Source organism: Mauremys mutica, chromosome 20 (genome assembly GCF_020497125.1).
Source record: "Mauremys mutica isolate MM-2020 ecotype Southern chromosome 20, ASM2049712v1, whole genome shotgun sequence".
Taxonomy (NCBI): domain Eukaryota; kingdom Metazoa; phylum Chordata; order Testudines; family Geoemydidae; genus Mauremys; species Mauremys mutica.
In genome coordinates, this window is record NC_059091.1 from 1,755,462 (window position 1) to 1,782,562 (window position 27,101).

Genomic DNA, 27,101 nt, shown 5'->3' on the forward strand with positions numbered 1-27,101 from the left:
GGCCCGGCGGTGTGTGCAGGAGGAAGGGAGCTAGGCTGTGGCTGTATGCTCAGCAATAGGAAATGCTTTATTAGCTGGGAGTGGTGGAGAAAAGCCAGGCAGGAAGAGGCAGTAATAAGAAACATTTTTTGACTTCTCCCACATCCAGAGCTCGGAGATCTTGCCAAACTGCTGCGTTTGGGGAACAGGGAGAGAGAGACGAGCCCCCAGGACTGGGGAGGGAACCTAGACGCACACACCCCTCTCCCCAGCTGGGACAGGCGACAGCGGCTGGAACTAACACCGGAGCCAAAGCTCTGCCCTGCCAGCATCCCTCTGCAAATCTAGGAAGGTTGGTGTGTGGGGTGGGGAGGACGGAGGCTGACCCATGCATTTGCTTCAGGCTGGAGCTTGCAGTGCAGTGGGGAACTGCCTGGGGTGAGCTGCCAAGGAGAACCGCCTCTGGCCCTGGGAAAGGGTGACCGCAGCCCTGCTAGCAGCAGACAGCGAGCCGGATACTGGACGCCCAGACCTGGGTCGGGCAGGGTTCCGTTCCGCCTCCAGAGCTCTGCAGAACCCGCCCGCCCACAAGCAGCCTCTCCTCTGGGCCGGTGCTGCCAATGAGAGGGAAAGAGCCGTAGGTGAGTTGGAATGAACTGCTCCCTCTGTGGGTGTCGGGATGTTGCTTAGGCTGCTGCCCAAAGCAGAAAGCGAGCTACCGACGATCTCGTCATGGGCCCCTTCCTCAGCTAGAGGCCTAGCGCTGAGCTCCCTGGAGCTCGCCCATGTTTGTAACTCCTCACCCCCTCTGGTCTGTTCCTGGTTTGCCCCCTCTGTGACACATTGGGTCCCCCTTTCCCTCCCCTCTAAGACTCTGACCCCCCGCTGTGCACTATGTGCCACTGAGAACCACTCCATTGCTTGAATGTGAGTCTGGAGTAACCGCACTGGAGCCAGCAGAATTTGCTCCTGATGTATGCTTGTGCAACTGAGCCTAGAATCTGGGTTTACCTCAATTACACTTAGTGGGATGACTCTGGATTTGCACAAGGGTAACTGAAGTCAGAATCTGGCCCTGTGTCCCCTTTCAAAAGATGAAACAAAATGTAAACTATAATTATATGATATGCAATGGAGCTAGTGCTGGAGGATTAGAGAGTAGCAAATGTTTTGCAGATATTTCTAAAATATCTGGGGAAATGTAGTAAACTGCAGACTAGAGACTGGTTGAAATGATGGAATTACAAAGTATTTAGAAATGAATGATATGATAAGGTCAAAGCAGCACAGCTTCTGAAAAGGAAAACCGCGTTCACCAATCTATTCAAATTCTCTACCATTTTCTGTAAAAGAGCAGATAAAGGAGAACAAGTTGACACAATTCATTTCGATTTTCAAAAAGGCCTTTTACAAAGTTCCTCATAAGAGGTTGCTGAAGGCGCTAAGTAGTCCAGAGATCAGAGGCAAAGGGCTATCTTGGGTCAGAAACTAGGTAAGAGATGGAAAACAGATGATGAAGAGATGGTCAATTTCATCACCACCAAAAGTTAACAGCAGGAGCTGTGCTAGGGCTGATATTAATTCATGATCTGGAAAAGAAGAGGAGCAGGGAGGAAGCAGAATTTGCAGATAACACAAAATGATTTAGGTTAACCAAGACTGTGGAACGTCAGAGGGACCTAACCAAGTTAAGGGCAATATGGTGGCAAATGAAATTCAGCGTGGGATGGAACACCGTGAACTGCTCCTACGCTGCACAGAATTACTAAACTGCTCAGGAAAAGCTCGGCCTTAGCTCAATGAGCAGTGCCAGCGGAGAAAGCAAATCAATGTTGGGGTGCGGAAGGAATGGGTGGGGACTAGTCTGTTGCTATCCTGTAGCTCAGTAGGATGCTTGGGACTGGAATGGGGTGTTCAGTTCTCACACACACACACACACGAGGGGGTCAGAGATGCTTCGCAGGATTTGTTTGTTACTGTTTCTAAAAAGCTTCCAGGCTAGAAATAAAAAACCCCTTGCTGTTCTTGGCACAAACAAACAGAAAATCAACCTTGCCCTCCTGTTTCTCTAACACACAGAATTTGAGAAAAAATAAACACGTGGGTGGGGAGGGGGCGTCTGGGCTGATTTTTTTTTTAAATAACAAAACCTGTTTCTCTGATTTTTAATGTAGCAACTGCCTCGAGCGCAGGGCAGCACAAAGCCCATGCTGTGCAATACGGCTGCTCGAGGCATCTGCTGGCTCTGGGCACGCTGCGCCAGGCTTGCCAATGTCCCCGGAGCAACCTTTGGAAGGCTCCAAGGCTCAGTTCGGCTCCAAAATGGGCCTGAAAGAGACCCCTGAGCCAAGCGAATCTGATCTCTGGCTCCCAGATCTACATTTTCTCCAGCCCTAGGAATACAGCATGTTCCCTGGATCAGACCATTGGCCAGCTCCTGAAAGCTTCAGTGGCAGAAGATGTCACTGCCGTATGCACCTGGCCAGTTCTGTCCTGATGGGCCGGGAGAGGAGGGGAATCTTCGTAGCTCTCCCAATTTAGGTTCAAAGCCCATTGAAGTAAACAGAAAAACTCCCACTGAGCTCAATGGGCTTTTGATCTAGCAACACATGGCCTGGTTCGTAGAGGAGTGAGCACCCCGGCTGCCTCTGACTTCACGGGGAACTTCAGCACATCTGACAACCAGCCTAGAGCAGCAGTGTCCTGGAAACTGCCTAAATCTGCTGCCTCCCCGGGCAGGAATAACGCTTGCTGCCGGCTCATGTGCTCTGGGAGGGGAGGGGGGCGTCAGTACAACTGCTGGTTCTCAGGGAACAAAAATAAGGAAGCAGGTCATGAGATGCATCCTGGCACTCAAAAACCAAAAAAGGCTTTTCTGTGTGCGGTTTGCTGGGCATGAGCCCTAGATCTCTCCCATGCGAGTGTGTGACTGTGCGAACCATGGTGCTAATTGCGTTGATGATTCTCTTTCCTGGTGTGGTTTCATGTTAGGGTGACCAGACAGCAAGTGTGAAAAATCGGGACAAGGGATGGGGGGTAATAGGACCCTATATAAGAAAAAGGCCCAAAAATCGGGACTGTCCCTATAAAATCAGGACATCTGGTCACCCTATTTCATGTCAGCTAGTTAAACTGTTCTCCAGTGTCAACCAAGCCGCATGAAGGGCCCTGGTGCCTAGGGCAGGGTGGTGGGAAGAGGAGAAGGGTTTAGGTCTCAGTCTTCAAAGTATCCTCTGGGGTCTGATTCTGATTCAAAAGTATCCTCTGGGCACCTGCTGCTCCCAGTCACTTCATTGGGAATTATGGGTGCTCTGCACCTCGGAAAATCAGGCCCAAAATCATGGTCTCAAAAATTGAAGCTTTTAAACTGTGTGGCCCCCTTGGAAGACATTGGTCTTGCTCTGTGTCTGCACTGCGATCAAAGGCCTGCGGCACAGCCGGGGCTGGCCGGGTCAGCTGACTCGGGGGTCCGGGCCATCAAACTGCAGTGTAGCTTTGCAGGCTTGGGCTGGAGCCCAGGCTCTGAGACCCTGTGAGGGCGGAGCGTCTACCCAGCTATTTTTAGCCCTGCAACCCGAGCCAGTTCAGCCGGGTTTGAGATTCAGTGCAGTGGGTTTTTATCGCAGCGCGGCAGTACCCTCTGGGAACAATTCATGGCTTCTCTGGACAGTCTGTTACACAAGTGCAAGGGGCTGTCTCTGATCTTCGGAGACCTGCTTTGCACTGGCGTGATGGCTGCAGGAGGCACCAGGCATGACTGTCTCGAGCCCAGGGAGCTGGTTTCAATCCAGCCCAGCTCGATGTGAACAGAGCATAGTTACTGCTTAGGGGGGGTTGTGCATCAGGAGTTTGGTGGGACTCGATCTAGTTCCTTCCGGACATGTGTCCACAGCTCAGAAACCACCATCATGAAAGGCGCTTGCTGGCAGCCCAAGCTGCTGGCGCTTGCTGGCAGCCCAAGGCACGTGGACCAAGGCCTGAATGGGCCACAAAGACTGAACCCTGGCATACTCAGATGGTCCTGCCAAGGCACCATTAGGGCTTATGGGTGGAGCAGGGGAGCCTACACGCACGGACCGGTCACTGGTCCTGTGCAGAGAGGATCTCAGGGCTCTCTCTGGTGCCCTTCACAAGCACTAAACGCACTCCAGATTTGATAAAAACCGGCTCTGTGCTGAGCAGAGAGCAGGGTTGGCCTTACAGCTGCAGTGGGATGCTGGGCTGGCACGCTGCTTGTGAGAGAAGGGGTCAAGGAGAGACAGAGACACAGAGACAGAGACACATCTGCAAGCATTCAAAGCCCTGCTTCCTTGGATGCTCTGAGTCACAGTGGCCCATTGGGAATTGCAGCTCCGAGTGCACTTCCATTTTCAAAGACATTGTAACTTTGCGTTCTCCACCCACATTCTTAATAGAAGCATCTTTGATAGGTCGTTACATTGGCCAGCTTTCTTATGTGGTTATATAGGACACCGCAGCATAACATCTGAAATGCTTGGCGTGCTCTTGCTTTATAAATCATATCAATAGCACATGTGTGGAAGGGGTGGAATTAAAGTTGCTTTAACTCTGATTATCCTCACACAGGTTCTCGGCTGATGTAAACTGATATAGCTCTGGAGCTATTCCGATTTACAGAAGCTGAGCATCTGGTCCCTCTGTTTATTTATTTGTGGTTCAAAGGGTCACAGACCAGATAAGGTTGCCTTGCCTCTTTTCCCCTGAGCAGGTAGTCAATATGTGGAGCCTTGCCTAGTGGTTTCCATTAGAGAGGAAATTGATGATACAAGTCAGGTATTTCTCTGGTATAATCCTGTTTATTTACAGTGAATGAACACAGGGTCCTATTTCCCAGAACACAGAAGGAAAAAAGAGCAGGAAGTTTCCTTAGAATTTCCAAGCCAGCTTCTCCAGCCAGTCCTGTGCCCCAAGGAGTTCTGTCTCTCTGCTCCTCTGGGCTAGTCTCACGACTGTTTCTCTTGCTGTCTGCTGGTTTTCTGGGCTCTCTGCTTCTCTCACATGTCAAAAAATCCTTTAGCCCAGGGGTTCTCAAACTGGGGGTCAGGACCCCTCGGGGTCATGAACTGTCAACCTCCACCCCAACCCCCGCTTGCCACCAGCATTTATAATGGTGTTAAATATATTAAAAAGTGTGTTTAATTTATTAGGGGGGGTCACTCGCGGATGCTTGTGATGTGAAAGGGGTCACCAGTAAAAAAGTTTGAGACCCACTGCGTTAGCCCCTACATTTCTGCAATGTGCCATAGAGAAACCCCACCTATTCTCCCTGGGGTCCTTCTTAATAAGGCTTTGCCATGCAGCCTAGTGACTTGGGCGGTGGCTTCTATTATGTCCAGCTATCATTACTTACATCACTTCTTCTATTTAGCATGAATGAAAGGTGGTCAGCACACCCTTCCGTTTTAACCAGGTCTGTGATCAGTGGTTGCCATCAACCCTTCCAGTAGAACCATGTTTAAAAATTCTTCTTCCCTATGTTACTAACTCTCAAGGCTATTAAAACTGAAAGGACTTGAAACTTTCAATTGATTTTCCACCACTAACGCTGCCGTTTGTTGGACCCTTTTGTGCATCAGTTGGCTTGGGATGGGGATAGTGCTCCAGGCACTTCCATTCGGTTCCCCACACTTGCAGGACACACTGCATGGTGAAATTAGAGCATTTTGGTTCATTGGGTTTTTTGTGCTTGGATCCAGGGGGTTGATTCTAGAAACAATCCCGAGAGGAAGTTCCACTCGGCTCTAAGAATCGGGTCTTGCCACTTTTTTCACCAGTCTTGTAATATTTAGGGTGAAATCCTGGCTCCATTGAACACAATGGCAAAAATCCTAGTGACTTTAGTGGGGACCAGGATTTCCCTTCGAGTCCCTGCTCTGAGAGGAGACTGATGATGGGGGGGGGTCTCAACTCTCAATTAAAATGAAAAAAGTAAGTTTCTAGCCCTCGTGATTGCAGAGTAAAGCCTGGAAATGGGTCTCAAGTGCCCCCCTAAGGGCTCACAAACCAAACGGTAACAAGCCTCAGCTAGAGTAGCTTTGAAAATCGTACAATTCGTAAGCCAATCTCGTCATACGTTGGGGCCTGACTCCTGATTCTGGAACCGTTGGGGTCGGTGACACGGACGTCTACAGCCAGGCTACCTGTCCTGAGCCCTGCACTTGGTTCTGTGTCGAGGGCCATAGTTGGTACCAGCCGGCACAGAGACGCTGAGGCCGTGGTGTGGAGACCTAATGAGGTGAGAGAGCTACAGAGAACATGTGAATGGTGAGTCACTGGTGCAGAGGGTACAGGAAATTAAATCTCAGTTTCTGGAACAGAAGCTTCCTTCTAGAAGCAGCTGCTTGGAAAGCAGCAGAATAAAGTGAGTTTTCAGCAGTTCTCAGGACCCTCCCCCCTCCCACCATGTTTCTGTTACTGATGAGAACCAGAGAGCTCAGGCTGGGGTCACGGGGCTACTTGTGACAGAGATGCTTTGGGTCTCTGGAGCAATGTTACAACATCCAAGTCTGTGTTAGCGTGTGAGGGAGAGAGGGAAATAGGACGAAGGGGAGGATAGCGATGGGGGAAGGGAGGAAAGGGATCAGAGAACACGGGAGAGGCGAGACGGGAGGAAGAAAGAGAGTAGGGGCGAGAAGGAAGGAAGGAGATCAATAGCGTATGGCTCATCCGCATCTGCCAATAGCAAACGCCTCCACCAGCTGGAGATGGGACTCTAGATAACGGGGGGCTCTGAGTTCTACCAAGAATTCTTTCCCGGGGGTCTGGCTCTGGCCCACATACCCAGGGTCTAACTGATCGCTGGGTTGGGAGGGAATTTCCCCCAGGTCAGAGTGGCAGAGACCCTGGGGGTTTTATACCTTCCTCTGCAGCACGGGGCACTTGGGGGGTTGAGCTAGAGGAAGTGGTGCACTCGCTGTAACGTGGAGTCTTTCAGGCATGATTTCAGGACTGGCTAACGCAGCCAGAGGTTGCAGGAGTGAGTGGGCAAGATTCTGTAGCCTGCGATGTGCAGGAGGTCAGACTAGATGATCACAATGGTCCCTTCTGGCCTTCGAGACTATGAGATCAGGAAGACGGAAAGAAAGGAAATGGATCGTGGGAGCTAAACAGAACTGGGCCCAGCTCTTTGGAGGTGCCACTGGGCCCAAAGCCCATTTCCTGGGAGCTTCCTTCGTCTCCAGGCTCTGGATGGGGCCTAGATTGCCAGTACAGCAGCCATCCAAACTTCGGCACCATGGAGGTTGCAATTCCTATTCCAGGATCCTGCCTGCAGCCAGCAGGGACCCAGCCTGTGAGATGAAGGGTCAGGTGCCGCCCTGGAGCGAGCCAGCGCTTTGATTTAACCAGGAGTGTGTTTTGCTTACATCAGGGCTGGATCCGTGCCCTGGTGTCTGCACTGGGTCCAGGCTGTGGGGCAAGTGAGATTGGGGTGCAGCCCATGTGACTGTCCCTGGTTCAGGGCACAGCTGCTGGGGATCACCTATCCCTCCCCCCAGGAACGTTGTCCTGTCTGTGCCAGTGTTTGGGGGACGGGCCTCAGAGAACCCCATTGCCCAACATGGGTTCAGCCTGCAGATGCATCCAGCCCCTTTGCTCACCCTTGAAAGGGCTGTTTGCCTGCTGGTGCTTTATCCTCAAAAGCTGCAGATTCCCTGGCCAGAGGCAGCTCCCACTTCCAACCCCAAATCCCACTGGAGCTGAGTCTCTGTTTCCCCTCTGGGAGAACAACAAAGCGAGTTATTTCGGGGAGGAAAGGTCCCTGCGAGGCTGCCCTGTGGCTGGAGCCACGGAGCTGCTGTCTGGGCCAGAGATCTGTTTGTGCGGCTGGGAGCTGTGTGTGTTTGCGTGACTCCCCTTTCCCATCAAGGCCAGAATCTAAACAATCTTGATTCCTGTTCTGGCTTCAGCGGCAGACAATGGGCAGGGCTCCCTGAATTGCAGGAAACGGAGCCATCAGCCTGTTTACGTAGAAATCACAGACGGAGGTGGGTGGAGAACCCTGGGCTCCCAGGACCCAGGGGCTCGTCCATTTAGAAAGGGCTCCAGAAGCGAAGGAGACGGCTGCACGGCGGGGAGGGAGGCTTGGGGACGGTGGTGAGGTCAAGTCTTCATCATGTTTAGTTTGGCAAGAATTCCCTTTTTACAAGGAAGAATTTAAAAAAACAAAAAAACCTCCCTCTCCATAGGAGCAGCTGGGAAACTTTTGGCTGCCTGCTAGGAGTGTATTTGTATCGCTGATAAGCCTGATACCAAAGCCCACTGGAGGACCCAGTCCGCGAGTCTCTGCAATGCACAGCTGGCCTGAAGGATACTTCGGAGCAGGCCCACGGAGCTGTACGTCACACCAAATCAATTCCCTGCCATTGCCACGAGCCCCCATATTTCTCTGCCTGTGGTCTCCTTTAGTCTAGTACAGATTACTGGCCTCAGTACTGAGGTAACTGGGCGGGGTTTCGTGGCCCGATATGCAGGAGGTCAGCCTAGGTGGTCTGGGGGTCCCTTCTGGCCTTAGAAGCTCGGACTTTGATGCACAGGAGAGAGGTGTGGTGGAGGGGAAGGTGAGCCCATCTTCATCAGGCCTTTCTGAGCCATTGCTCTTTGATCCTGCATGAGCTATTGCTTAGACCTAGTTAAATCCCGCTAGCTGCACTGCCCTGCTTTGGCCCTGCTGCATCCCATTACGTCTGTTACTCCCTGGCTCCCCTTTGAACTTCCTAGGTCCCCCGTTAGTTCCTGCCGCCTACTCTGCCCCTGCTGTGTCAGTGATCAGATCGTGTGGAACTCGTTGGCTCCCTGTTTTAAAACTGTAGCTTGGCTGGTGCAAGTTGGGTGCTGTGCTCCACGCCAGAGATGGCTGCATTTCAGTGGTGGTGAGGCTGCGCAGCCTGTAAAATGCTTTGACGTAGCTTTTCCTGGGATGCAAGGAAGTGCAGCAACACAAGTTGCTACAATGAAAAGAGGCTGATGTGTCTATTGCTCTTCACACGACAACAGAACATGAAGGCACCGCAGGGACACAGCTGGGTCACAAGTAAGGAACCATGCTTACTACACACATGCCAGACCTAGCTACAACCACCTTGCTGCTCTGGCTGGTTTCTGGTGGCTTCTCCAGCCCCAAACACAGTAAGCGCCACTAGCAGGGTCACAAACCATTTAAAGGTATACTACCCTATTCCTGTCTGCTACCCTTCTGTATACAAATGGACTGTTGTCAATCAGTGCAGAGTTTGCACTGTGTTTATTCACATGCATTACCAATGCAGACTGATCTTCTGGAGGCTGAGTTTAGCTGGAGTTTAGCTTTCATGCAGTTATGTGTCGTAAAGATCTCCGTAATCGCTCTCAGGAAGAGGTGGTAACTGTGATATCCTGGCCAAGTTCCACTCTGGATAATTCTGTCCTACCTACCTACATCCTGCCCCCGCACCCTGGCAATTTCAGTTGACTACAGAATCCTTTATTTCCTCTCCAAAGCCATTGTGTAGCTTTGCCGAGCAACTGTGAAGCAGCTGACCCGTTCCAGCCCAGACGTGGCTGCATTTCAGGGATGCATGAAGTAACCCCCTATATATAATGAAGTTGCACAATAATAATATCATTTGCATTTGCAAAGTGCTTTCAGATCCTCCAGGTGAAAGAGGCTGCCGAATTGTGAGACTGCGCTATTAATTAATTCTGTTTTCTCCAGAGAAAATGCTGCAAGGAGCCATCGGGAGCTTTCTCCTGGTTGTTCTGACTGTTCCAAGGAGCTTTCCAGCAGGTATGTAGCAGAATAGCCAGAGTGACTAAGAACAGTGCAGTGTTCCCAGAGCACGGCTGTTTCTTTCTGTAGCATGCAGGAAACTGAAATAAATGGTGGGAGATTTGGAGATTTAGTTATATACTCGCCTCTCAAAATAAGTCACCATCCCAAGCAATTTATTCACCCCCTGTGTGTCTGCCTGGAGAGGTCAGAGGAAGGAGCTGGGATTCCTGGGTTCTATTCCAGCTGTACCCATGACTGGCCATGTGACCTTGGGTGAGTTGTTTCTCCTCATGTGTCATAGAGGAGAAAGGGACCTCAGGAGATCATCTAGTCCAACCCCATGCTCAAAGCAGGGCTAATCCCCAGACAGATTTTTACCCCAGTTCCCTAAATGGCCCCCTCAAGGATTGAACTCACACAGGCCAATGCTCAAACCACTGAGCTATCCCTCCCCCCCGCTGACCTCCCTCCCAGTGTTAGTTCTCTATGGTTCATAACATGCTTTGAGCTCGTTGGAGACATGAAACCGAGAGATGGGATGCAGGGAGTATTCTTAAATACCTAGGGCTTTTCCCTGGGGTGGGCTCCTCTTAGTCATGGGCTATTAACTGGACATCTCACAGTGTCCTCCAGTTACCCCAGTCTGCTCATCTCCGTCACTGGTCAGCCCCAGCCCGGGGTTGTCTCTTCACCCTGTTCACAGCTACCCAGTGCTGAAGCAAGGAGGCCCCGCTGTTAGGGCCAGCGCCGTAGGAGAGCTCTGTGCAGAGGGAGACGCTGGCGGGTTTGCATTAGAGATGAGCCCAGGCTGTGAAACAGGCCAAATCCCAACCACAGCGTACCCAGGGCTCTGGGGCTTCAAACCAGAAACCTTGCTCAGGGTCAGAGCTCGCAGCTCCAGCCTGACTCTGATGGGCCAAACACCCCAAAAAAGGCAAAGTTCAGGTTCGGGTCTCGACTTTGCCCCCGCTCTGGGGAATGCCTTGAGGATGATGATTGGCCCCAGCCTAGGTTCTGGATTCCAGGCATAACTTTAGGGCCCAGATTTAGAGACAGGACCGAGACTAAATTCCAGATCCAAATGCCCCTGAGTGGCGCTCAGAGTCCAAATCCACATGTGAAATTGCAATGGGATGAACAAAAACAGCTGGATCAAAAAACACTGACCTTCCTGAAGTTAAAGCCCCAGAGACAAATATCCTGGTTTGAGCCCATCCCCAAATTCTTTCTCATCTATCCATCACATTTATCTAGCTATTTATTTAGCTATTTATCTGCCAGTCTGAGCCTGGATTTTCAGAAGATCTCAGGGGCAGATTTTCTGGTGATCAGCTCCTAGAAAATCTGGCCCGCATGGCCCAGCCTCGACTAGCTGACCCTCAGCTATGTGAGACTTGCTGTGACAAGAAGCTGGTTTGTGTCCCCCAGTAATTATGAATGACCTGTCTCCCAGCTCAGTCAGAGTCCTCCCATGACATGCAGAGAGTGCCGGATGCAACATACCCCAGCTGGAATGTGGGGAGAGTCCTGTTCGCCCACCCTGGCTCGGCCCCGTCCATGAACAGTGCTATCTCGTTTGTGTCCTGCAGAGAACCTGATGTGCGCCTGTGATGCGCAGAGGCAGCCCTGTCACAATGCCACCTGCTTGGGGAAGGTGTGTTTTGTGAGCAAAACCCTGGAGAACGGGAAGGCCATCCAGGCCAAGGGCTGCCTGAGTAACCATATCCTGGAGTACTGCCAGATTCCGGCCATGGAAGAATACGCCATGAACTGCTGCAGCTCCAACATGTGCAATGAGAACCTCAGTGTCCTCCTGAAAGGTACGGCCCAGCCGTGTCCTCGGTCCCTGGTGTGGCTGGGTGCAGGGGGCTCCCCTCTCTGGTAGTTTGTCCCAGGCTCCCACCCCCTGCCTTGGGGAACCCTCCGACAGCCTTTGGGGAGACAGGAATTTCCCCGGAAATCACTCTGAGGCTGCCCTGGTTCCCCTCTGGCCTTGTCCCCTCAGCTCAGGTGCCTCCCAGCCCCGAGCTCAGGCCCTGGGCTGCTGCATCCATGCTCACTGGATCCCAGCAGACTCTGTCCACCTCCTTCAGTGGGAGGAGAGCTGTCAGCAGGAACTGGGGTGACATTTGCTGTCAGCTCTCCGGCTCTCTGCCTGCTGCCCCTGAATTGCTCAGGGCTGCTGGGGAGTCGGGCTGGCCCTTTCACACCCACGGAGAGGGTGGCTCCTAGCAGCCCCGAGGCTGCTCTAACTTATACCAGGGCCCTGCATGGCTCTAGAATATGAGAAAGAGAAAGGTGGCCTGAAGCCTCCTCCCTGTCCCAGCACAGGAGCACCGAAACCAAGCTGCAGACCCCAGAGCCCGTTCCATCCCGACCTGACCCCTGCTCTGACTCCATGCATACTGCCCTTGCCCCTGGACTCCACCACAGCTCGTCCTTTTCTTCCCCTCAGGCCAGGAGCAGCCCAAAGAACCTGCCTCTCTGAAGAACCTTCTCCTGATGATCCTCGTCCCGCTGCTGGCCCTCCTCGTGCTCGTCACGCTCATCACGCTCTCCTTCTGGAAGCTGGCTCAGCACCGCCGGAAGCGGCTTCTCATCAGACATGATGACTTGGGGGACACAGACATCATGCTGAAAGCCTCCATGGTTGGAGACAGCACCTTAGAGGTGAGTGGGCCTTGAACAGCCTGCCTGCTACGGACCAGAAATGGCGATGGCCACAGGCTCCCACCCTGCAAACCCCCCCGGGTCCGAAGGCCCCAGAGTTCAAACCTGAACTTTGTGGCCAGAGCCCATTGCTGTGTCACAGTCAAGGGCTCTCTCCCTAACTAAGCGGATATAACATTCGGGAGTGCAAGTAGAGCGGTACCCTCCAGTCTGCGGTACCAGCAAGAGATTTTTAGCAGTCCGGGGTACTGGAAAGCCTTGGGGCTAACCTGCTGCTCCGGGGGCAGGGGCTGCGCCCTGCTCCTTAAAGGAGCAGAACGCAGATAGGGAGAGCATTCATTCTTTGCAGCCAAACTAGTCTAACATGCATTTTGTTAACTGGAACTGGAGCAGCAAAACAAAGAAAACAAATGCCTCATTTTCCAGCTTTGTGGGTGAGAGAACGATAAGTGAGGATTATAATGCCGGACACTGACGGCCTTAAACCAGCTGCCTCAGGAATCTGCCGAGAACTTTGCTGAAAATATGTTCCTCATCTTAGCAACGGAGCTAAGACTTATCACACATCTGCCCACCTTTATTCGAATGACGCTCCTTCTGATCTGACAGCTCAGGCATTGTCAGTTTCATCCAGAACAATTTACGAACTTGGAACCTTATCCTGTAAACCCTCAATCACTTGATCAATCCCATTGAAAACAATGGGGCTATTTGCATGAGTCTGGACTATTTTTGTGTGCTGGTAAGAGTTTCAGGAGTCTGTTCTGTTCCTATAAAGGAAGTTGAATCCCCCATTGAAATGCAGTGTTTGGGTACAATGCCATCGAGCAGTTTAGGATCCAGTTCTACTTAACATTTGTCTTTAATATGTCATACATAGGCTGAAATGGCTCCTCACCCAACTCCCATATTCCATAAAACAGACTGAATACTACATATCTGGGGGGAAAGTGAATATGTTAAGCATGTTGATGTTTGTATGTACAAAGGGGGGTTGTCGAAGGGGACGGGGAGAGCGTGCGGGTCCCGGGCTGGGGGCAGGGCAGGGAGGAGTCACATGGAGGGTCACGTGCCCCCCTTGTCTCCCTCCCATGAGTGCAGTACTGGCAAGAAATGATTTCTACTTGCACCACTGATAACATTGAATAGGAAAGGTATATGGGTGGCATGGATTTTATGGTCTCCATAATTCTCTCTCCAGTTCACCTCTAGGTGCCACACAGCCATCTCTGTCCCACAGGTCACTGGTACCTCTCCACACCCCTCCTTGCAGCTTTTACTCTGTCTCCATCCAGAACGATCTTCATGCCACAACCCCACCATCACGTGCCCCATCTCCGCCCCCTCCTAAGATCACCACCACCCCCTCCATGCCCTTTCCCCCCAGCCAACCTACGGCGATGCACCAATCCCCACCCAAAATCCATGCATTGACTCACTCCATCTGCCCCCTACCACTGTGCCCATGTGCCCCAGATCACCACCAGGCAGCTTCACCACCCTTGTGCACCCCACCTACCTCCCAGCGCCCCGCTCCTGATTGCCATGGTAACCGAAGAGATGGGGATTTAATGTTGCTTGAGGGGTTAATGTGCCACAAGCCATTTGCAAGGTTACCTTGCTGCAAGCTCTGTCGCTGACTTCCAGTGATCTGTCCCTCAGGACCTGCTGAACGAGGACTGCACGACGGGCAGTGGCTCCGGGCTGCCCTTTCTTGTTCAAAGAACGGTGGCTCGGCAGATCGCTCTGGTGGAATGCGTAGGTAAGAAAACCCAGCCACCGCATCTGCCTTTAAACATCTGTACGGGGTGAAGGAGGAGCCCCCTGGCTCAGCTATCAGCTGATTCCTTCAGCCAGTGAGCCAGGCATGTCCCACACTCCATCCCGGGAGCAGCTAGAGATGAGACCATGAAACTTGACCCTCAGGGGAAATTTTGGACTCTGGTTAAGGCCGTCTCTGTTACCCACCCACGAGCCCAGGGCCCTCTGGAGATGCTTAGTATAGGAGGGGGAAGGACGAGCAGGTCTTAGACTGGAGCTGGGCTCTTCCTAACCCCTAATATCCGATGGGCTGGGCTCTGGCCATGAGGCTTCTGCCTTAACTCTTCATGGTACAGACTAGGCCTGGCCCCACGGGACCTGGCCTGACCCCAAGCCCGACAGACCAGGCCCAGCCCCAGGGGACCCGGCCTGACCCCAAGCCCGACAGACCGGGCCCGGCCCTGGGGGACCCGGCCTGACCCCTAGCCCGACAGACTGGGCCCGGCCCCAGGGGACCTGGCCTGACCCCTAGCCCGACAGACCGGGCCCGGCCCCAGGGGACCCGGCCTGACCCCTAGCCCGACAGACCGGGCCCGGCCCCGGGGGACCCGGCCTGACCCCTAGCTCGACAGACCGGGCCTGGCCTGGCCGTCATTGTGGCGGCCTGACCCCTAGCCCGACAGACCGGGCCCGGCCCCGGGGGACCCGGCCTGACCCCTAGCCCGACAGACCGTCCCGGCCCCGGGGGACCCGGCCTGACCCCTAGCTCGACAGACCGGGCCTGGCCTGGCCGTCATTGTGGCGGCCTGACCCCTAGCTCGACTGACCGGCCCGGCCCCGGGGGACCCGGCCTGACCCCTAGCCCGACAGACCGGCCCGGCCCCGGGGGACCCGGCCTGACCCCTAGCCCGACAGACCGGCCCGGCCCCGGGGGACCCGGCCTGACCCCTAGCCCGACAGACCGGCCCGGCCCCGGGGGACCCGGCCTGACCCCTAGCCCGACAGACCGGGCCTGGCCCTGGGGGACCCAGCTTATCCCCATGACTGTATAGGCCAGGCCCGGGCATGAAGTCACCTGTCCTAGCCCGTAATTGGCCAGACTAGACCCTATTAAGCCAAAGAAAAGTCCTGGCAATTTGCTGGTGAATAGGTTTGTTTTCTGACGGCCTCAGGCTGCTGGGTTGCCCAGCGGCCGTCAGAGGGTGAAATGCAGTGGGTCAGCCATGGGAACAAGTTGCCTCTAGTCATTGATCCACAAAGAACATAAAACCTTATCCTGGGGTGGCTGAGGTCGCTAAGCCTCCCGCTTAGGCAGCAGTGGCCTGGGCTTCTATCCCGACGTGGCCCAGCGGGGGCAGGTGTGCACCACGTGAGCCCATCACCTGGGCTCGCTCAGCACCAGCAGGCAGCGTGACGCCGTGTCTGTGTCATGGCAGGGAAAGGGCGCTACGGGGAGGTCTGGCGCGGCGTGTGGAACGGGGAGAACGTGGCCGTGAAGATCTTCTCCTCCCGGGACGAGCAGTCGTGGTTCCGCGAGACGGAGATCTACAACACGGTGCTGCTCAGGCATGACAATATCCTGGGTGAGTAGCAGCCCACGAGGGTGTTTATGTGGCACCCGGCCTGCTGGTGCACCCCTGTTCCATGGCCCCTTCTGCTTTGTCCCCCTCTAGGCTTCATCGCCTCTGACATGACGTCCAGGAACTCTAGCACCCAGCTCTGGCTCATCACTCACTACCACGAGAACGGCTCACTCTACGACTACCTGCAGAGGACGGTGCTGGACACCCAGACCTGCCTGAGGCTGGCCTGCTCCATCATCTGCGGCCTGGTCCACCTGCACGTGGAGATCTTCGGGACCCAGGGGAAACCAGCCATCGCTCACCGGGACCTGAAGAGCAGGAACATCCTGGTGAAGAACAACATGCAGTGCTGCATCGCAGACCTGGGTGAGGAAGGGGGCTCGATGTACAGGGCCAGAGCCAGGGCTGTAACCCAGCTCTGTGTGTCATCTTGCTTGGGGAACAGAGGAACTGACCATATCAGACCTTTGTCCCCGCTATGCCTAACCGCTGTCTGGATTCCCTTTCACCTGCACGCCTTGTGGTGAAAGGGCAGGTGCATCTCTAGGGGGTGATAAAAGCAAAGGCTGTTTCCTCTACCAGTGGAGGGGATGGTCTGCTCATCAGAGCTTAAAGATTTAGTTCCCTGGAGTTACAGGTTCAAATCCCAGTGGGGTCAACTCCGGGGTATTTTTTCTTCCCCAGAACAAAATGGTAGCGTTTCAGGAGGTGTCAGTCCCTAGGGGACAATAAATAGCCCCCCACTTCGCAGCCCCACTGATCAGCAGAAGGGAGGTGAGTGGGATAAGCCAGGGAAGGAAAGAAAGAAAGAACAATCGCCATGGGAGACAGAGGCACAAATCCAAGGTGGACTTCCCTGGGCTGTAAGCAGAAAACTCCGCCAGGCCCAGATTTCCTCATAGAGAGAGGAGTGAAAACCCAGGCCCCCCATGTCCTCCAGCTCAGCCTGCGTGATGCTGCTTCCTTTCAGGGCTGGCGGTCATGCATTCCCAGGGCAGCGACTACCTGGACATCGGGAACAACCCTCGGGTTGGCACCAAACGCTACATGGCCCCCGAGGTCCTGGACGAACACATCCGTACCGACTGCTTCGAATCCTATAAGCAGACAGATATCTGGGCATATGGTCTGGTGCTCTGGGAAATCACCAGGAGGACGGTTGTTAATGGTAAGGGGCAGTTGGGGGGCTTTGGGCAGTGAGATGCTGTGCTCCTAATTCTCTGTCTGCATGCACAGACACACAAACGTGGGTGTCATACAAGGACCCTTCTCTAGAGATATGCACACATCTGTCTGTCCTTTTATAGTACCTGGAGACTGCCCTGGGGCCCCTGGTCTGTATATACAACCAGAATATCTTGATGTCTGCAGACACCTGAGAGGGTCCTATCTATTCTGCTAACCTTCTATATTCACTGTCTTATACCCAGACTGTGAACTCTCTGGGGCACAGACAGCCTCCTTGTTCTGTTTGCACAGCACCCAGCACACTGGTCTCCTGGGCTAGGACTGGGGCTCCTTGTACAACCTCAATATAGATAATACATCCTAACCTGCAGAGAAAGAACGGGGGCTCTGAGTGGATGGGCTGAAGCTGGGACTGCCTGTTTTAATAGGAAGTCGGCAGGATCAATGTCCTGAGTGTTGCAACAGATGGCAGCTGGGTAAATGGGTCGGTTTAGGAGCATGGCACAGCCTGTGGCCGCAGCCGCAGCAGAGAGGCTGAGCGAGCGGCAGGCTGGAGTGAGAGCCGCGTCCTCCCGTGAGTTAGCGAGGCTCCCAGTGCAGAAATCAGCGCTGCTCTGGGCTGCTCCGCTGAAGGTTTTCGGCTGCTCTGGGTGTTTTTTGCCCGAAGATTAGCTGTAAATTATAAACACTGTAATCTAGTGTCAGCGCCGGGCTCCCTGATTAAAGGGCCCATTAGACTCAATCAGCGCTTTGTTTGTTCAGCACTGATTAGAAAACAAGCAGCATCAGAGAACTGCTTGGAACCTGGCCACATCCAGGGGACTTCCAGCTCCTCCGGAGCATGGGCTGGTTAACCCAGCGTGTTTCCCCCGTAGGCTGCCACGGCCAGGGGTTGGTCAGTGCGGGCCTTGGGCAGAAGCAGCTGTTGTGGGATGGGGATGGTGGGGAGGGCAATGGGGCTGAAGTGGAGCAATGACCCAAGAGCAAATGGGCCAGATGCAGACTCCTTCTCCAGGGCTTTGGGAGGTGGAATTCACCTCCCCTGCCCCATTCTCCCCCTGCAATGGCAGTGTTAGAATGTGGGAGCTAGGACGCCCCCCAGGCACAGTCCTCTCGCCCTCTGGCAGCTTGGGGCGCCGCGGACGGTGAGCCTGGCCCCAGATGTGGTGTCTTCAGTCCATGTCCCCGTGGCCAGGCCTCCCTGGCAATGGAATGCCACCCCCCCCCACACACACACACGCACTCAATGTGGCGGCCTCAGCAGACGGGCCCAGGCTGGAATGAGTGCCACAGAGCCCATCTTTCCCTCCAGGGCAGGGCTAAGGGACACAGGCGGGGGGGGAGGTTGACCCAGGTGGACACACACAGAGGCCTGTGGTCTCCCGGGTGTCCAGCTGGCACCTTTCACCAGCAGGAAACTTCATTAAATGGGGGAAGTTGGGGGCAAGGTGGCAGCTCCCCCAAGGCACAGTCTGGCCGGGCTAATCTCATTTATGGCTCCCAGGCGCTCCCAGATTAAACATTTCACTTAACTAACCCAACAGCGCCCATTAACCCTTGTGGGGCCAAAGGCCTCTCTCCCAGCAGACACTCAGTGCCGGGGAAACTCCCCACTGTTCACTGCATCCAGGGGGGCAGGGTGACGTGGGGGTTACACCCTCTGCCCTGAGGCTTCCGATCCCTTTTTGATGGAGGCTTGTGAGGTGCCGGATAGGAACTTCCCACTGCAGTGGGCTGATGGGACCCTGGAAGGGCTTTGGCAGCCAGAAAGGATTAAATCTCTGGCACAAAGACATACGGAGGCACTAAATATGGATTAGCCAGGGCCAGCTGCTGGCCGGTCTGTGATGAGCAGCTGCCTGGCCTCCAGTTCACCACGAGGTGGCGGTTGGGGCTGCATCTAAGACGGGGTTGGCAGCCTTTCAGAAGTGCTGTGCCGAGTCTTGATTTATTCACACTCATTTAAGGTTTCGCGTGCTAGTCATACATTTTAACATTTTTAGAAAGTCTCTTTCTATAAGTCTATAATATATAACTAAACTAATGTTGTATGTAAAGTAAATAAGGGTTTTAAAATGTTTAAGAAGCTTCATTTAAAATTACATTAAAATGCAGAGCCCCCTGGACCGGTGGCCAGGACCCGGGCAGTGTGAGTGCCACTGAAAATCAACTTGCGTGCCGCCTTCCGCACACGTGCCATAGGTTGCCTACACCTGGTCTAAGACAAGGTTCCCAGATGATCTGAACTGGCCCCTGGTTTCCTGCAATTGCAACCAGTTCCAAAGGGAGACCCGGGGTTCCCTCCCTATGAGCAGCCCTGAGGTGTTCACTACAGGCTTGGTGCATCTTCCCCTGAAGCACTGGGTAGCCAAGGAGGATTCCACCCAGGGTCTGATTTGGCAACACAAACGGCACAGACTGAACCTGATCTGAACTACGCCAGCGTGAATCTGGAGTGAGGGCGGTGTAGTTTGTGGGTCAGCTCCTACAATGTGCTAGCACTGTGCCCAGTGTGTGAACACGTTCGTGTCACACATCCTGGTGCGCTGCGTATCTGGTCACGCCTGCTCACGTTACATACCCCCGTCACGTTTCATGCCATCCAGGATGTATAGCATGCTCGGCGTTAGTGTCCCATTGACTGGTTGTGCCCACCCATGTTCATACATGTTCATACCATGGGGAGGGTCCGTAACACTCTGCAGCCACTGTCAGTACAGACAGCACGGGGAAAGGATCCCTGGGGTGAAATCCTGACCCCACTGATATCAATGGCAAAACTTCCATTGGCATCAGTGTGAGCAGTTCACCCCTGTCCTTCCGCTCCTCCAGAGACACGGCTGTCTATACGCTGTACAGCACCTAGCGCAGTCTTGACTGGGCCTCAGGCAGTGCCGTAATACATGTGAGTCTGTTGTTTGAGACTGGAGCTACTTCATGTCCCGAGTACAGTGCTAGGACAGGCTCATCTCCTTAGAAACAAGCACTCAGCAGAGGGCAGTGGTGCAAATGTGCCCTCGCACACGCACACGTGCCTGAGTGGTGCACGCTCCTGCTGTTTGTCCTGTGGCAGCTGATGAACTACAGTCATTGGGGCATAGTGCTGATGTTGTGCTGCATGCCCCCCTGACGACGCCAGCTTTCCTCACATGCTGCCCTCGCTTCCTCCGGCAGGGATAGTGGAGGACTACAGGCCTCCTTTCTTTGACATGGTGCCAAGCGACCCCAGCTTCGAGGATATGAAGAAGGTGGTTTGCACTGACCAGCAGACGCCCAGTGTCCCTAACCGGCTGTACTCTGTCTCGGTAAGTGTGGCAGAGGGCGCAGATCCACTCCAGTGGAGTGACTCTTCTTTAACTCAACCACTGTATAAACCCATAAATCCATAAATAAGATCATAAGACTGTCCAGACTGGGTCAGACCAATGGTCCATCTAGCCCAGGATCCTGTATTCTGACGGTGCCCGGTGCCAGGTGCTTCAGAGGGAATGAACAGAACACAGCAATTATCAAGTGATCCATCCTCTGTTGTTCAGTCCCAGCTTCTGGCAGTCAGAGGTTTAGGGACACCCACAGCATGTTGCTGTGTCCCTGCCCATCTTGGCTAATAGTCAATGATGGACCTTCCTCCATGAACTGATCTAGTTCTTTTTTGAACCCAGTAATACTTTTGGCCTTCACCACATCCTCTGGCAGTGAGTTCCACAGGTTGACTGTGTGCTGCGTGAAGAAGTATTTCCTTCTGTTTGCTTTAAACCTGCTGCCTATTGATTTCATTGGGTAACTCCTGGGTCTAGTGTTATGTGAAGAAGTAAATAACCCTTCCCTAGTCACTTTCTCCACACCAGACCTTTATCATGTCGTCCCCCCCAGTCATCTCTTTTCTAAGCTGAACAGTCCCAGTGTTTTTAACCTCCTCTCATATGGAAGCTGTTCCATCCCCTAATTATTTTTGTTGCCCTTTCCATATTTTTTCCAATTTTAATATATATTTTTGAGATGGGGTGACCAGATCTCAGAATTCAAGGTGTGGGCATCCCATGGATTTGTATAGTGGATTTGTGATATTTTCTGTCTTATTATCTATCCCTTTCCTAATGGTTCCTAACATTCTGTTCACTTTTTGGACTGTCGCTTCGCATTGAGTGGATGTTTTCAGAGAACTATCCCCAATGACTCCAAGATCTCTTTCTGGGGTGGTAACAGCTAAATTAAACCCCATCATTTTGTATGTGTAGTTTGGATTGTGTTTTCCAATGTGCATTACTTTGCATTTATCAACATTGAATTTCATCTGCCATTTTGTTGCCCAGTCACCCAGTTTTGTGAGATCCCTTTGTAACTTTTCCTGGTCAGCTTAGGACTTAACTATCTTGAGTAATTTTGTATTGTCTGCAGACTTTGCCACCTAACTGTTTACCCCTTTTTCCAGATCATTTATGAATATGTTGAATATTATTGGTATCAGGACAGATCCTTGGGAACCCCACTATTTGCCTCTCTGCATTGTGAAAACTGTCCATTTATTCCTACCCTTTGTTTCCTATCTTTTAACCAGTTACTGATCCATGAGAGGACCTTCCCTCTTATCCCATGACAGCTTACTTTGCTTAAGAACCTTTGATGAGGGACTTTGTCAAAGGTTTTCTGAAAGTCCAAGTACACTCTGTCCACTGGATCCCCCTTGTCCATGTGTTTATTGGCCTTCTCAAAGAATTGTAATAGATTGGTGAGACATGATTTCCCTTTAGAAAAGCAGTGTTGACTCTTCCTCAACATATTATGTTAATCTATGTGTCTGATCATTCTGTTCTTTACTGTAATTTCTACCAGTTTGCCAGTACTGAAGTTAGGCTTACTGGCCTGTAATTGCCAGGATGGCATCTGGAGGCTTTTTAAAAATCAGCATTACATTAGGTATCCTCCAGTCAACTGGTACGGAGGATGATTTAAGCATTAGGTTACATCCCCCAGTTAGTCTCTAAGGTGCCACAAGTACTCCCGTTCTTCATCCCACAGTTAGTAGTTCTGCAATTTCACATCTGAGTTCCTTCAGAACTCTTGGGTGAATCCCACCTGGTCCTGGTGACTTATTACTGTTTAATGTATCAATTTGTTCCAAAACCTCCTCTATTAACATCTCAATCTGGGACAGTTCCTCAGATTTCTCACCTAAAAAGAATGGCTCAGGTGTGGGAATCTCCCGCACATCCTCTGCAGTGAAGACGGATGCAAAGAGTTCATTTAGTTTCTCTTCAATGACCTTGTCTTCCTTGAGGGCTCCTTTAGCACCTTGAACAGTGGCCCCACTGATTGTATGGCAGGCTTCCTGCTTCTGTTCTGATCCATGAGGACGGGATCCTGCAGACTCTTACACACTGGTTTAACTTTATTACTGCAAGCGGTCATGGGTCTAACTCATGGTATTAGTGTCCAGCATGTGGATAAGTGTTTGCCAATAGAGAGGCTTTTGCCAGGAGACCTAAAGCTCTTCCTACAAGGCATCTACGTTTTATCATCCCTGTTTCACAGATGGGAAAATGGAGGGTCAGAGAAGTTGCCCAAATATTACAGCTTTTGAATGACAGGCTTCCAGGAAAAGCTGTTACTTCACCCACCTGGTCAGGCTTCTCCTGCCAATAGGGGGAGACAAAGCAGCATTCTGCTGGGGGGGTCATTGGTTAATTTTGGGGAGCCAGATCTGTTGCTGGTGTAATTGGGCGTAGCTCCACAGAAGTCAGTGAACCACTGCTGATTTACACCAGTGGAGGATCTGGCCCTGGATCTCAGTTATTTATTTTCTCTCTCTCTCTCGGCCCCTCCCAGATTTTGTCCGCCCTGGCTAAGATCATGAAGGAATGCTGGTACCAGAGCCCCTCTGCTCGGCTCACAGCCCTGAGGATTAAAAAGACACTAAAGAAGCTGAGCAGCTCCCTAGAAAAACCCAAACAAGATGATTAGCTGCGGGGAGCAGGCCCGAGAGCGCTGCGATCAGGTTTCTGACTCATTCAGGCTCTGAAGCAGCAGAGAAACCAAAGAGGTTCAAGGTCATCGAGTTTATGCTGTGCGCAGGGAGGGGGCCAGGGCTCTTTGCGCAACTCTGAAACAAACCGGTTTTTCCCTCGAAGTCCAGCCCTGTTGTGGAAGGAGGATTTTAATTGGCCACCACTCCCCAGGGACCATTCCAACCTGCTGCAGAAAAGCCCCACTGAGCAGCTGCCAGTTGCCCCGGCACGTCTTTCGCAGTCGCTCTCCAGTGTCCTCAGAGTTGTTTTTTTGGAGGTTTTTTTTTTTAATTAAAAAAAATTCTCCCAGCCCATTTATAAAAATACCCGCTGGGTCCGTGAGCTGACGCCAGCCTGTCTCGCGTGCCAGACGGGAACATGAGTAGCAGCCCGCGCCCCGCCCTGCTCACAAGAGTGGGGTGTTGACTCTGGAAGCCACATCAGGACCATGTAAAAAGCAAGAGTCTCAGTTTAGCCTTTGGGATCCTTTTGCACATGGGTGAGTGTGCATGCATGTGCACATGGGCGAGTGTGCGTGCACGCATGTCTGTCTGTGGGCACGTGTCAAATAACACAGTATGCACCCTGGAATCACCAGGAGGCGAGCAGCAGCGCAGTGACTGGAACTGGGCTGTGATGAACGCTCTGTGCTCATTCAGGGGGTGCAGCTGAAGCCACTGGGGGATGCACTATTTTAGCATCCTATTGAGAACTAACGCTGCTCTCTACCCCAGTGGAGAGACCTCAGGGGACAGCCTGCCACCCCACCCTGGGGCTGAACCCCCCTGGGGCTGCAGGTGTCATTTCTCCCTCCTGCGGTGGAGTTCTGGCCTTCACGTGCACCGGACTTTTACTGGTTGTCATTCAGAGCGAGGTGAGGCTCTGTGCGGGAGGTGAGCCCGGGGGCTTTCTGATTTACTTTCATTTGTTTACACCAGGCAGGAATTTGGTGCAAGCAGCCATTTGGGGTCTAGTGCTATCTTGACATTTCCTGGGTTGTCCTGATCTACCCTCTCCCGCCCCCAGAGGCAGGCGCAGAAGGGCAAGAAACACCCCCTCTTTCAGTGGGTCTCCCTCATTTCCCCAGCGCGTCCAGCTACTCCATCCCCACCAGCTGGCAAGCCAGCCCTGGCCAGCTTAATCTCACTACTACCCATGGCTGGAGAGGTGAGTTCCTGCCCCCTCCTCCATCACTGACACAGCCCAGCCTGAAGGAATCTGGGCTCTGCTCAGACCTGAGCTTCCCCGGTGAATTTGGCACCAGCAGGGCTCCCCGCCCACAGCTCCCCCGGTGACAGCAGCCAGGAATTCCCCGACGGCTGCAATGTGCAGCGTGTTTCTTGTATTCTGCAAAGGACGGTACTGGGTTAAGTCCGGGTTAGCGTCCCCACCCCACCTCGCTGCTGCAGATCCCAGACGCCCTGTTAGCTCATAGATACTTCCTGCCGTAAGGGTACTTTGGGTGCATTCGCTTCTGTGGGAAGGGGAATCACATCATCGTATTCCAAGCAAAGCTGCTAAAGATGGGGTCTGAGCCGTTGTGTCCGGCCCCGGCCTTGTCTCCTGTGGAGGCCTTTCCACCTGTGCACACTGGCCGTGCAACATGGCCATTCTGACGGAGTGTCTTTTCCCCCGCATTTTGCACAGGTGGAAATGACAATACGAGGTGAAAGGCGGGGCAGAATAAGACCCCAGGTCTCCCTAAAGGTAGCCCAGACTTCCAGCCACTGGAGGGGCCCACCTGACACTCCCTTGTCTGTTATAGACAGAGGAGCCCAGAGGGACACTCCAGATCCGTAAGGGACGCAACGTAAGCCACATTTTAGAGCTGCATCTGAACTCGCCCCGACTTTGGGGGGCTGTTTGGAAGCAGCGTTCTCATCGGGGTCCCTCTCTGGTTTATCCACATCTGGAACTGTCTAGAGTTGGGACACCCCACCCCCTAATGCTGCCCACAGCTGCCCTGCCGCTGTCACATGAGTGCAAGGACAGCGCTGAACAGCTGCGGGGCTCTATTGCTGGTGGCTTCAGCTGCCCAGCTATCAAGGAAGATACAAGCATGAGCAAAATATTGTGGCTGTGTGTGTTTGTTTTTGATTAACAGAGCCAGGGCTCAGCCCGGAGATATTCTGAGCACCGTCAGCTCCCGTTGACTTCGCCTGGAGCTGAGGGTGCTCAGTGACTCGCGGGGGCAGGTCCCTTGTTGAACAGATATGGGCAAATTAAGGGCCTGGGCGTGCTCCCACTGCAGTCCATGGGCAGTTTTACAACCGCTTTCCATGGGGCGCAGCGGGACTGAGTCCCAGCCGTGGTCCACAGCCTCCTGGCAGGTTGTCAGTGCAGCCAAAAACCTCCCCCCACCCTTGTGTATCTCACACAGCTCAGTCGTTCCTGGAGCTGGGACATAAATTGCCCCATTAGCACAGTGCTGTGACCAACCCTTATTGAAATCAGTGGCTCGTAGGCATAGATTAATGAAATACATGTCTGTCTCTGTGTATCCAAAGTAGCTCTGATTGGAGTACAGCAATATCATGGATTTCATGTGCTAATGAGCCCCTGAGGAGCCTTTCTCTCCATCTCAGGAGTATGAGGATAAGAGAAAGCACATTTCCTGGCTCTCCTAAACCCCAGGGGAACAGGAGGACTCACATGCTTAAAGATAGGCACGTGCTTTAAGTGCCTTGTTGAATGGGGGCCTGAAATACCTTCCTTTTGTCACCTCTCTTGTGACACTCACCTGGTAGCCATCACTATATTTAAGGCAGAAAAATAGTTCCCATTATACCCTGCCACATTCTTCTCCCTCCTTCCTTCCCGGGGGTGCAGCACCACAGAGATCTTTCAGCTAAAGAAGAAGCCAGTCCCTAAAGTTCTGACCCAGATCCAAAAATGTCTCCAAAGCTTAAGGCTGTTCAGATCTTGGGGATCAGTTTGGTCTCATCTGTACCATCAGTTTAAACAATGCCCAGAAAAACAGCTTTGGGTCCTATTCTATAGTTATTTATATGTTAAAATGTAATATATTGAATAAAATGTAAAGCGATTTTATCTCCTAAGCGCTGCAAAATCTCAGACTTTTGCCACAAGTGAGATGTCAGGAGACAGGGAAAACCCTGCTGTCCAGAGCTCATGCATGGTCTTTATTTATGCTCAAAGTGTTCAACTCCTGTGAATAACGTCATATATCTCATTTGCATCCAAATCCTACAATAAACCTTGTTTCCAACCCATTTACAATCTTTTCTTATTACAGATTTGGGGGGAGGGGCTGATGCTGCAGCACATGGCTGCAAAATGAACCCTCAGGGGATTTACCTGACCAGTTTGAAAAGATTTGAAGGTGTCAGAGTGTAATTAGCAAGGGAGGATTTGGCCAGGGCTAATGCCCTGACTTTTACAAAAAATCTGTCATCAGATCTTTAATGATCCATGAGTGGTCAAGACATTGGCTTTACACCATGAGGGCTGTACAATGGACTGGGTCAATTCTGTTTCAGTGCATCACCTACCCAGGAATAATACTACTTAGCACTTTTCATCCCAAGATCCGCACGGGCGTGTTCAGGAGAGGAGCCCATTGTTATCTCCATTTTACAAAAGGAGGCAGAGGGAGGTGAAGTGATTTGCTGAAGGTCACACAATGAGTTAGTGGTGGAGCTGGAAACAGAACCTGCATTTCCCAACTCCCAGGGCTGCACCTTGCTGTCTCCCCATGCAACTTCCTGCAGCAGCTTCCTTTTTCCTTACAGATCCATCCATGTACTAGACTGGTTAATGGCTCCTTAACTTGGAGCAGGATCACAGCAAATCATGGCCATGGATGTGGGTTTGTATATAAAGGTGCTGTGCCTGATTCTGCTTTCACTTATGCCCGTTTCACACTGGGGTAACTGCACTGAGCCTCATCCACCCCCATTTAGATCAATATGAAGTGGCTGTAAATGGTTACCCAGGGGCAATGGAGAACCAGGCCAACAGAGTTACCTCTGGTTTACACCAGCTTGAGTGAGATGGAGAAGATCTAGCCTCTCTCTTTTTATGCCTGGGTGAAAATCCCCTTTACAAAGAGCAGGATCTGGCCACTGGAATCAGATCTGCTGTGTGTGTTACTGTTCCTAGAAATTTACACCAAAAAAGGACAAA

General features: G+C 52.5%; 1 protein-coding gene across 1 annotated transcript; it reads left to right on the forward strand.

The window, feature by feature from the left end:
* On the forward strand, positions 1 to 26,182 carry ACVRL1 (activin A receptor like type 1). Its single transcript, XM_044994806.1, has 10 exons — positions 1 to 620; positions 9,692 to 9,763; positions 11,338 to 11,568; positions 12,204 to 12,418; positions 14,081 to 14,180; positions 15,616 to 15,762; positions 15,853 to 16,128; positions 16,733 to 16,930; positions 20,125 to 20,255; positions 22,777 to 26,182. The coding sequence occupies exons 2-10, from the start codon at positions 9,697 to 9,699 to the stop codon at positions 22,909 to 22,911; spliced, it is 1,500 nt and encodes a 499-aa protein (XP_044850741.1). The 5' UTR covers positions 1 to 620; positions 9,692 to 9,696; the 3' UTR covers positions 22,912 to 26,182.
* Positions 26,183 to 27,101: the final 919 nt, after the last annotated feature.

Excerpts from the sequence above, each read along its gene's own strand:
- ACVRL1 (XM_044994806.1), top strand. The coding sequence starts at position 9,697 with ATGCTGCAAGGAGCCATCGGGAGCTTTCTCCTGGTTGTTCTGACTGTT. Across the intron at positions 11,569-12,203 it reads CCTCAGTGTCCTCCTGAAAG|GCCAGGAGCAGCCCAAAGAA; the intron begins GTACGGCCCAGC and ends TCTTCCCCTCAG. Across the intron at positions 15,763-15,852 it reads CAGGCATGACAATATCCTGG|GCTTCATCGCCTCTGACATG; the intron begins GTGAGTAGCAGC and ends GTCCCCCTCTAG.